Source organism: Hemitrygon akajei, chromosome 6, assembly GCF_048418815.1.
Source record: "Hemitrygon akajei chromosome 6, sHemAka1.3, whole genome shotgun sequence".
Lineage (NCBI taxonomy): Eukaryota > Metazoa > Chordata > Chondrichthyes > Myliobatiformes > Dasyatidae > Hemitrygon > Hemitrygon akajei.
Window position 1 is genome coordinate 122,599,383 of NC_133129.1, and position 12,274 is coordinate 122,611,656.

The 12,274-nt window shown below is 41.8% G+C and overlaps 1 protein-coding gene across 3 annotated transcripts in view; it reads right to left on the reverse strand.

The window, feature by feature from the left end:
* Positions 1-12,274, reverse strand: part of arhgap1 (Rho GTPase activating protein 1) — a 518,954-nt gene that overhangs the window by 40,053 nt on the left and 466,627 nt on the right. For all 3 annotated transcript variants that reach the window (XM_073049175.1, XM_073049173.1, XM_073049174.1), the window contains 2 exons: positions 5,484-5,582; positions 2,887-2,974 (listed from right to left, as the gene is read on the reverse strand). In XM_073049175.1, the coding sequence (XP_072905276.1) occupies positions 2,887-2,974; positions 5,484-5,582 (187 nt within the window). The remainder of the gene's footprint in view (positions 1-2,886; positions 2,975-5,483; positions 5,583-12,274) is intronic.

A 12,274-nucleotide genomic window follows, 5' to 3' on the forward strand; every position in this document is an offset into this window, starting at 1 on the left:
ATTCAATACTGTCCCAAACTTGCTGAAAGACTAGTGATGACCAGGATGAAGCTATGCACCAATTCAACTTTCTAAACAAAAAAAAGAAAGGACCCTGGCAAAATAAAAACTCCATTTAGAGTGAAACCAGCCTTCATTCACTTCAGTTTAGGGACAGCCCTCCAATCTACAGTGAAGGGAATGGGCGAGTCTATAGAGGGGGTGGATTGTTCATTACCATCTAAAAAGTTTCCATTGTTACATAGCTCATGGGTATTTTGTGACTGTCTTACGAGCATGATGTAATTGAATATCTTGTGAAGGTGGGGGGGTGAAGCAATTTTCCTTCCGGTGTGAGGTCATATGATGGCCTGTTCCAACAGGTATAAAACGGGAAAGCCCTGCTGTGTCGCAGGAGTTTTGTGTTGGTTGGTTTGTCAGTCACTTCGTTAGTTTTTAGCTTTGTTGCGTATTCCTCTCATGACGCAGTTTCGTTTTAAAGTGGAGTTTTTTTTTCTATTGTAAGGTAAAATCATTGTACCAGCAGTTTCGCCAATCGCTGCCAGTTTTGTTTGGGGTATCTTTGATTTACCTTTACAGTGCAGGATTGGAGAGTGAAGAAAGAAGTGGGGAAAGTTGGTGTCGTTCGGTGGTTTTATAAAGGATCGACCCTATTGAATCTTCGTTCAAGAATAGTGGCCTGCATCTGAGATAGCCTCTGCAAGAGCAGGAAGGGTTGGTGCAGTGTCTATCCTCCAGAATAAAAAAGGTCAGTTCCTTTAAACTGCTTTATTTCCTTCCTCCTGAATCCTTCGGACAAGACATATTTCAGCTGGGATCAGCAGTAATGTCACGTCATCGAGGAATTCTTTACTTCAGGAAAGTCTCTCCTAATTGACTGTATAAATCACTTGGGCTTTTGAATTTACCCCTTTAAGACTGTGTTCGCATTTACCACTTTAAGAACCATTCCAGAGTTGCTGTATAGCAGTTAACTTCTGGTTAAGTTAGTCATTTGAAATCTTTTTGCTATTGTTGAGCGGAGTTTAATAAATGTTTGTTTATAAAACTTGACTCAACTATATATTCATTGCAGCTGGACACTTGACACCATATACAGGTGGCACCCATTTTTCGAACTTTCACTTTATGACAGCTTGCTGTTACGAAAGACCTACATTAGTACCTGATCTCGCTAACCAAAGAGGATTTTCACTTTTACGAAAAAAAGACGCCCACTTTATATGTGTGTTTACCCCAAGAAAGACTACCATGACCGTGAAGCCTTGTGCGGGCAGTTGTGTGCGCATGCATGTACTTGTGTAGGCATGTACGTGCCAATTTTTTTTCCTCCAATTCAATTTCAGCTCGCTGTCTACCCGATTTTGATAAGTGAAACTACACCGTACATATAATATTTCTACCTTATATAGGCTGCATATTTATCATATCATTCCTGCTTTTACTATATGTTAGTGTTATTTTAGGTTTTAGGCATATCATTCCTGCTTTTACTATATGTTAGTGTTATTTTAGGTTTTAGGTTTTAGGTCTGACACGGTGGTCAGCAGCACAGGGGCGCCGCAGGGAACCGTACTCTCTCCGGTCCTGTTCATCCTGTACACATCAGACTTCCAATATAACTCAGAGTCCTGCCATGTGCAGAAGTTCGCTGATGACACGGCCATAGTGGGGTGTGTCAGGAATGGACAGGAGGAGGAGTATAGGAAACTGATACAGGACTTTGTGATATGGTGCAACTCAAACTACCTGCGTCTCAATATCACCAAGACCAAGGAGATGGTGGTGGACTTTAGGAGATCTAGGCCCCATACGGAGCCAGTGATCATTAATGGAGAACGTGTGGAGCAGGTTAAGACCTACAAGTATCTGGGAGTACAGTTAGACGAGAAGCTTGACTGGACTGCCAACACAGATGCCTTGTGCAGGAAGGCACAGAGTCGAATGTACTTCCTAAGAAGGTTGGCGTCTTTCAATGTCTGTAGTGAGATGCTGAAGATGTTCTATAGGTCAGTTGTGGAGAGCGCCCTCTTCTTTGTGGTGGCGTGTTGGGGAGGAAGCATTAAGAAGAGGGACGCCTCACGTCTTAATAAGCTGGTAAGGAAGGCGGGCTCTGTCGTGGGCAAAGTACTGGAGAGTTTAACATCGGTAGCTGAGCGAAGGGCGCTGAGTAGGCTACGGTCAATTATGGATAACTCTGAACATCCTCTACATAGCACCATCCAGAGACAGAGAAGCAGTTTCAGCGACAGGTTACTATCGATGCAATGCTCCTCAGACAGGATGAAGAGGTCAATACTCCCCAATGCCATTAGGCTTTACAATTCTACCGCCAGGACTTAAGAACTTTTTAAAAGCTATTATTAATGCTTTTTGAGACGGTGATTTAGATGCATATCATATTTTTTTACTGAGTTAAGTATTGTATGTAATTAGTTTTGCTACAACAAGTGTATGGGACATTGGAAAAAAAAGTTGAATTTCCCCATGGGGATGAATAAAGTATCTATCTATCTATCTATTTGGTATGATTTGGTAGGTTTTTTTTGGGTCTGGGAAGGCTCAAAAGTTTTTCCCATATAAATTAATGGTAATTGCTTCTTTGCTTTAAGACATTTCGGCTCATAGGAACACTCTACCTTCAGATAGCAGGGGAAACCTGTAACATCATTTGTACAATGATCAAGTAGAGATGATCATAGATGCACTGCAACAAGCAGCCTCTATAGAGATCTCAGCTTCAGATCAAATTTATAACGCCTGGTTGCCAAACTGCACAAAGAGAGGCACTACAAGTACAATTTCATTGCTTTCTGAAATTCTGATCCTTTATATAACCGAGTTTTACACAGCTAAATTATACTGGAAATCTTTTAGCAAACTTACTGAAGCAGTTTTGTGTGATCCAACTGGTGAATGGGAGGCAGCCGACAAGCACTGAACACAATCACCTTCCTACCATAGTTATCATCTCCTGTAGGAACAGAATTAATAGGTCTGTTCATTTGGGAAAAAGTCAGTGTTTTCTCCAGTAATCCAAGTTGAGGAAAGGTGCAGCTTCCCAGCTAACAGCTTATGGAGAACTTTACTATATTTCTAAACAACAAGGTTCTCTTTCTGCCTTGTTAATTTACCGATGTCTCAAAACAAAAGGCAATTTCTTTAGAATATATAGCACTCTCTGACCTTCCCTTCCAGTATCCCAACTATCATAATCTTCCAAATAGTTCTAGCTTCCTTAACAAACATTTTATAAGAACAATTTCAGATAATTAACAATGGGAAAATATTCACATTTTAGCAAAGAGATTCATTTGGTGAGAAGTTACATAAGTAATAAGAGAAATTAGAATAGGAGGATCACGTGATCTGAATGGATAAAGAAGGCCAGGAGGAGATTTATATACCGTAGATTCCGGACTACAGAGCGCACCTGATTTTTAGCCGCTGGCACTAATTTTAGAAATAAAATCATTTTTTTAAATGTAAAGGCCGCACCGGATTTTAGGCCGCACCGGATTTTCGGCCGCAGGTGTCCCACGTTGTAATATGAGATATTTACACAGAAAGATATTACACGTGAGGATTTTTTTAACTTTTAATTAAATCCATATGGTAACAAAAACAAATACATATTGCAAATGCTTTTTTTCGAACCGTGCCCGTACGCGGCTACTTTTAAATATACGTTGCGTATACTTCTTTACTGAACAACATTCCAATATCTCCTAACGACTGGTAAAAAATATATATACTGCAGCCTACCAGGAAAAGTTATTGATACCTTTAACTTAAAAGCAGATTTCGCTCGGATCCAAAGCCGCTCGCGGAATCCGCTCCCCCCCTCCTTTCCGTTTATCGCAAACGGCATTTAAAAGCAGAGTTCGCTCGGATCCAAAGCCGCTCGCGTAATGCCGCTCCCCCCCCTCCTTTCCGTTTCATCGCAAACGGCATTTAAAAGCAGATTTCGCTCAGATCCAAAGCCGCTCCGCCGCTCGACCCCCTCCGTCCCGTTTCATCGCAAACGGCATTTTCCCACAAGACGCCGCGAAACCGGGTGTGTCGTCATAGCATCCCGCGATGTAGTACAGAAAACAAATATAGTTTAAACTAAGAGGGTAGGTAGCACAATGCTTCGAGTGTTTTCCATGTTGATGAGGGTGAGTACAAATGACTGATTTACAATAATTTAATTGTGAAAGTGCGCTTGATTTATCGTACAATTTCATTGGACCTCTGTGAACTACTCATCAATTTTATTGGTCTACTGTTACGAGGCAAAATGTTTACGAGGCGGCATGAAAAAAACTTTGCATTAGCCGCTCCGGATTATTGGCCGCAAAGTTCAAAGCTGTTCAAAATGTGGGAAAAAAGTAGCGGCTTAAAATCCGGAATCTACGGTAGTTCATTAATAACAGAATGAGCCATTCTAGCTCTGTTCCTTCTATGAAATTCTTCGTGAAGTTTAAAGGACTTCTTTTTTTCGCTACCTGCAATCTGAAAGGCAAGCTTCTGTCCAAAACAACTTAAAAAATGAGGGACAGGGAATCTAAAAAAAACTCCATTAATATAGGTCTAACCAGTTATATAAAGTTAGTTCCAGCCAAGGGAGTACAATTCATTTCACAGCTTGGCAGGCTATTAATCAAATCTTGTTTAGAAGACTCAAAGGTTAAGTCAGGCTTCTGCCCACATCAAGCACTTAACCAAACAAATAAATATTTGGAGAAAGGCAATGGGTTTTTCTTGGATTTTATATTCCCAATTCTGTACACACTCAAAGATAAACAAACTTCACAAGAGACAAAGATCACACAAACTCTTCTCCCTCCTGCCATCTGGCAAAAGGTACCGAAGCATTTGGGTTCTCACAACCAGACTGTGCAACAGTTTCTTCCCCCAAGCCATCAGATTTCTCAATACCTAGGGTCTAGACAGACATCTACATTTATTATTATATTGTAATTTGTCCTCTACAGTGCCTATTGTCTTGTTTATTAATTATTGTAATGCCCTGCACTGTTTTGTGCACTTTATGTAGCCCTGTGCAGGTCTGTAGTCTAGTGCAGTTTTTATGTTGTTTTACGTAGTCTAGTGTAGCCTTGTGCTGTCTCGCATAGTCTAGTGTAGTTTTGTGTTTCATGTAGCATCAAGGTCCTGGAGGAACATTGTTTTGTTTTTACTGTGTACTGTACCAGCAGTTTATGGTCGAAATGACAATAAATTTGACTTCACTTGATGATCTTTCAGAAGAAAACAATGAGATAAGACAGATATTGGCATTTCTACAGTTTGAGTGTCAACTACTATTAGAAAAATACTAATGGAAGTGCACTCACTAATATTCAGTTCAATACAATACACTTAACAAGCGTTAATTCAAAAAAATTCTGTTGAGAGTTCCTTACCCTTCCTTTGCTCCCCAAGGATAAAGACATACAGGTCGACATTTTTACAGACCAGAACAATTTCACAACACCCACCTGCTACCTCCACAATTTGGCGTCTTGCAATATCATAAAATGGATCATCCCACTTCAAATTTGGAGGAGGTTCTACATCCTCGGGTGTGCACACTTTATCTAATTAAGATTGAGAGAATAGCTAATGTTAAAAAAGTTGTGCTAAATGCCCACTTCATTAAATATATGCTTTCTTACAACATGGAAGACAATGTGTTGTGCTTTAAACCAAATTATCGATCACAATCAATGAGTAAAGATAGATAGAATTCATACAGCCATCCATTAAGACTCCAGACATTTTCTGGAGGGTTCTTGACTTTTTCCTCAATATTCTCTTGAAATTTGAATTTAACAGAGAGGAAATGTGTTAGACTTGCAATCAAAGTGATGAAACTGCATAAATGTTTACCTTCCCATGTCATAATTTGATGTTGCACATATAAAGATCCCATTTGCACAACTGCAGTAAATCAACACTCTGTAGGCAGTGAAGTAAATGGACAAAAATAATATGGGGAAAATGAAATCATTTTTCAAACCTTTTCACTATTTTATAAACTTTCAATACGTAAAATTGAGACATTTGCACTTGAATGTTAAATAAAGTTGGTACAGATGGCTATTTGATAGACAGCATCATGGCAAACTGAAGAGCTTGTTTCTGAATTCTATGAGAGTATAAATCAAAAATGATTAAACACACTTAAATGGATTGTTTGCAATTAAATACTTACATCAGGTACTTACTTAATGGCCTTAATATCTCAAAAGTCTGAACATAAAATTTGTACTATTCCAAAAACTGTATTTAATTTTATAAAAACATTTGAAGTTATCAAGTAGAGCTCCTGAAATTTTGCTACAATTTCCATCCTTGCCAATGTAAACCCCTTCCTCATTTATTGATCACTGCAAAGACCCTTGGAGTAGTTTAAACTCTGACTCAACATGGGTGATACCACAGAACCTCTAGAATCGTAAACACTGAGTACCTGAGGAAGTTCATCAGTAACAAATGTTTTAGATACCGTCTGGTTGTTTCCTGAAAATTGAAGAAATCTCACATTTTAGGAAGTTAAACAAGTGTGGGGCGGCACTCTGGTGCAGCAAACTGTACTGTTACCAGCAACTTGAGTTCAATCTCGACCCAGGGCACTGTGTCTGTTCTCCCCGTCAGTCTCCCTGTAACCATGCAATTGCTCTCTGGTTGTTCTGCTTTTGTCACAAATAGCAAAAAAAAAAAGATGCACAGGTATTATCTGTAAATAACCACTAGTGTAGGCAGGTGGCAGGAGATTCACGGGTGTAAGGGAGAGCAGGTTACAGGGAAGTAAGAGAGTAAATTCTCCAAGAGCTGGAATTAATGCAATAGGCCAAATAGCCTTATTTTGTGTGTCATGAGGAAATATGAGTCACATAAATTAGTTTCCTTGAATTTGTTAAGATTGCTTTCCAGGATTAGAGGGAATTTCCCTAGTGTTTTTACTCATCTTGGGAAACTTTATATCTCAAAATCTACCTTTCCTGGGCCCACCATATGTAGAAGGCATGCCAGTGGCTCTAGTTTGTTACAAGCTTAAGGAAATTGGGTATGTAACCAAAGAGTCTCACGAATTTCTATAAATGTGCAGTGAAGAGCATTCTGCCTGGATGCACCACAGCCTGATTCGCAGCCTCCAATGCACAGGATTGCAAGAGGCTACAGAGAGTTGTAAACTCAGTCGGCTCCATCACAGGCACAACCCTCCCCAGCATCAAGAAGGCTGCATCCATCACTGACAACCTGTTCTCATAACTACCATCAGGGAAGAAATACAGAAGTCCAAGACCCAGGAACAACCTTTTTCCCTCCTCTGCCATCACATTCTGAATGGTCCATGAACATTTCTTCATCACTCTACCTTTTTGTTGCATTTTTTTTGTAATTTACAGTAATTTTCATGTCTTTACACTGTATTGCTGCTACAATACAACAAATTTGACATCAAATAAGTCAGCGATAATAAAACTGATTCCGATTCTGAGAATGGTATAACCAGCACTGCCAAGATGGCTAAAGTAAAATCGATGCCCCATTTGTATTTTCTCACTCCTTAAGATTATTTCACCACACAAAGCTTTTGATGATTTTTTAAAACCACAAATGATTCTTATTGTCTCTCATTACTTGCATTCCTCAATACTCTGCTGCATCAGGTACTGCAATGCTCACCATAGAAGAATAATCAAATTTAGAGTTCCGCTCTCTTCCTCCCACAAAAATGTACAGCAAGAGAAAGGAATCAGGAACTCTGAACATATTTTTCTCCCCCCTTACTCTAGCATTCCCAGGAGAAAGCTTACTGGTGAAGACAACAGCTCCCTCCGGTATGCTAGCTCTCAAGTTTGGAGTACATGTCCTGAAGAAGGGTGTCAGCTGAACCACTGACTGGTTATCCATATGGCCTGACCAGCTGAGACCCTCACGCATCTTGTTTGTGTCGCTTTGGAAACATACTGTTTTTGGAAATCAGATGTGGTCAAAGTTCCCATTTGTATAATTACCACAATAGGGTGAGCCAGAAGATCATGGGGCATTCACTTGTCCCACACAGAGTTACTTCCAAGAAGCCAAGTCAGCATCTTCTTGCAAAATCCACCTCATTAAGAGGGTGTTCTTCTTCCAGAAGGATCTTTGAGCTAGCCATCTCCTCATGATGCTCACATCTCACTCAGCAAGCTCAAAACCAGACTCCCAAAACAGACACTATTCTAAACTGTTACAGCTAGAAATTACCTGATGTACAGAGGAATAGATTTAAGGATGTTCTCAAAGCCTGGCTAAAAAAAAAGTACATCTATTGACTCATGGCAATCCCTAACCCTAAAAAGTCAAAAGGGGGTGCATTCAAGCCAGCACTGAAAACAGAATTGGATACCCAGACACTTCCTGACCCACCTATCAGAGGCTGAAAGTTCCATATTTGTCCCTTCAGTGGTGGCGAGGAAGCAAGTTGTTCTCGATATAAGGATTTGCCAAAGATAATGGCAAACAAACATGGCTCTTTTAGGTTACTCACAAAGCCACACAGATTAGATTAAATGACTTTTTCTTACCGTTCTTCTTTTTTCGGAAGAGCTTGCATAAAAAGGTGCAAAGTATACAGTCAAATGGCATTCTACAGTTCGTGGGTGGTTGCTTAAGGTCTTGTGACATTATAGGATTGGCCTTCAAGACTATCTGACAGCTGAAGGAGCCAATAAGGGATAAATACACGTTAATGATGTCACAAAAGATAAAAATCAGCCACTGAACTTCTGTCTTAAATATATAACCATTACCAATAGGAGTGAGAAATCCTTTTATCAACATGTAGTGTGATCACTTGAATTGAATAAGATGTTCTCCTAAGGGGTTCTTTATTGGTGGGTCCTCAGGTAGCTGTAGAGGCTGACCTGCGATCCTCGTGTTCTGCTGTGGTGTGGACACGAGTAAGTGCTGGTTGTGGTTGGTGGTTGAGTCTTTTAGTCGTTCATTCTCTCCTTTTGCAGCTGCTGCTCGTACTCTGCAGCACAGCAGAGATCATCCTCCCATAGCACAGCTCCCTCTTGAACAGATTTACTCCATTGCATCTACTGAGTGCAATGTCACCCAGTGTTCAGATGTAATATTAAATTCCTTCAGGCTGATTTTGATCTTTGAAGCGTTTCCTTTGCCCTTGGAAGGCTTGCTGACCTTCCTTCCACTGGAGGCTGTGAAGATCATGTCTGCAATACTTCTAAACAGGCAGAAACCACACTGATTCACGGCGTACTCCTTCGGATAGCAGAGGGAGTCAGTTGATAAGGTTACATGGAAGCACTTTGCCTGTTATTGACAGGAGGACCTCTGTAATTGCCACAATATGGCTTTGTTGCCCTTCTTAAATATGGTCACTATTAGAGCATCTCTGAGTGCAGTTGCTCCTTTTCCCAGCCATTACGGAGAAAGACGTACATGTGGTGCAGGAGTGCTAGTCCACCTTCCTTGAGAACTCTGCTGGGAGCCCCTCAAGATCAGTGGCCTTGTTGCATTTCAGGCTCCTGATGGCATCATGGATCTCTTTCAGACTGGGAGGTTACCACGTCTTCTCTCACAGGTCTCTCGAGGACTTGGCTAGTAACATTTGATATTTTGCTGAATTAGGAGACTGCTTCATATCTGCCTGTGCTTCTCTCCAGTGACTTTGTTCACACAACAACATTTGGTGTCAAAAGTGGGATACCTTCTTGTGACCCATCGTGTGGCCAATGATCTAAGTGGGTGATTAATTTTTAAATTAGCACACTTGGATCTGTTTAGGTCAGTGGCTATGGGATTGCTAGGTATCATGAACATGGCAGAGCGCTGAACTGGGAGATAAAAATAGTGTGTGCACGTGTGCATATGTGTTTACATAAGAGACCAAACTTTTTGTGTTAATTTGTTGAGACGGGGCCACCTGTTGTGAAGGATGGCTATTAAAGGTTTGGGACGCCAGTGGGGGCACGTATACTCATTCCAGGAACTGTATTTTAGCACACACATTTGCAAGTGCGTGTGTCTTGGTGTAACAGGTGCAAGGGAATACACCAGGCATCTTGAGTTTAGACGCACATAAGTGGCATATTGCATAATACATACTCCGCAGTTTTAAAGTACATACTGTTAAACTTGTATCCAAACTTGCATTAGTATGGAGATAATTCAGGGAGAGGTTTTGCCCAGATGTATCTATCAGGATGGCACCTATTGAGGTCAGGCAACATCAAGTCGAGAACCCCAAAGACCCAAGCCAGCCCTTAACCCTGATTATGACCATTCATAAGCCCTTCAATCTGGGGAGAAACAGAGCATTTTGTCAGAGCTGCCTGCACTTAAAGTCACATGTGGGAATGCAGAATTCTGGTGCAAACCCGAGGAAATGGTTGAAATTCACCAAGATATCACATGTAGGTAAAAGCAAAGTGCCTGAGGAATGTGTGGGGCAGTATGGCCTGGGGAGTGCAGGATGGTACATGGACAACCAGGAATGAAGACAGACAGCACTTCAAGAGGGAAGTGAGGTAGTGACTAGGGGAAGGTGAGAGTAACTGGGGAACAATAATGCCAGTAGTTCAGAGAGCTGATGAGCCAGCCATGGTTTATGAAGAACGTAAATATTGAGCGTATGAAGCGCATTCAGTGTAGGATAATCCAGGGAGGGATGACCCGGTCTTCCTGAAATGCTGAAGGAAGGCCTGAGCTCAGCCCAACTGGAAACTTTAGATTTGGGGATAACTTTGGGATCGACCTACTCCATGATAGTATCATGAGCTGGTGAGGTAGACCAGAAGAAGGGCAAGAGAAAAGTAGCTGTAGTGAATGTCACTGCCACATCATCACAGAAAATTTGATTTGTGTGTCAGCAGCCAAGGCACGTAGCAAGGAACTGCTGGAATAGATGGGAGGGTAAAGAAGAAAATTTGTTACAGCTGTGGCTGCACAGGCCATAGTTGGAGGCAGTGCTCTGATAAATGAGAGAAGGGTAAAGGTCACATTCTAAAGCAGGCAGAGTCTACAGCAGCACCTTCTCTTTCTGATTTGGCTGCTACCAGATTGTGGAACTGGTGAAGGGTCCTGACGAAGGGTTTCGGCCCGAAACGTTGACTGTTCGTTTCCATGGATGCTGCCCGACCTGCTGAGTTCCCCAGCTTGTCTGTACGTGTTGAGATTAGACAAATGGCTGATGGCAGTCTCTATTGCCAGTGGTCATCTTCAACAGATGTCTATTAGACGGCCAGCAATGTGAAATGTTAGTGGACATGGGAACGTCAGCCTCGATAACTGATCTACCCTCACCCACAACTGGAGAGGCGGCTTACATTACCATCGCAGGAGGTGAAACAACGAAGGCAGAGAGAAGTCAGCCCCAGGTACTTGAGATTGAGGGAGTGCAGTTTCCTGTAGGTTTCTGGGTGTGCCCAAACAATGAAGGTACTATCCTGGGGATAGACACACTGAGTAGGTGCAATCATAGACTCGGGGAAGAGGAGAAATAACATGAACAAGACAGGGACAGGGAACATGGGTGACCCATAAAGCAGCTAACATGGCCCAAAGAGAGACAGCAGCTCCAAGTCGGAAAGAGAGATGGGGGATGTATGGGAATAATGTCAGGAGGTCCCGAGGGCACTAGTTCTCCTTTGAGTGCAGTGAGTGGCAGGTCAAATAATTTGGACTATAGTCTGCTTTGGAAGCACTGAAGAAGCCTCTCATTTCACCAGTCTCCCAGTCTCTGGATTTCCTGGGCTTTCTCTGTCCACCAAGAATTCATTAGCTCTCTCACCCTGTGCTGGACATTTGCCTTGGCTCTGGAAGTAAGCTTCATTTCTGGCCTTACTGCTGATGTCATTCTGCCAAGCACAATAGGCTTTCCTTATCTTGGAGATATTCTTCTATCTCCATATCGTTATCATCAAACCGACCCTGATGTTTCTGTACTTGTACCCACTGTCCTTTGATATCCTTCAGATATTCCCATTGGAAGTTCTCCCTAGACGAGGCCTTAAGGTGCTGTTGCATGGCAGAGTCAAGAGGGCTCTCAAGTTTTAGTCCAAGCCTGGACTGCTTCTCATGAGCCTTCCTCTTTTTCATGAGTCTGATGGACAAGGTGGAGTGGATCAGGTGATCCTTCCGGCAGTTATCTGTACCAATCATTGCACTTGTGATACTCACATCACGACGATCCCCAGCTTGGACAATGACATAGTCAATGAGATTCCACTGCTTAGATCAGAGATGCTGCCAAATATGGCGGAAGAGTTTGTGA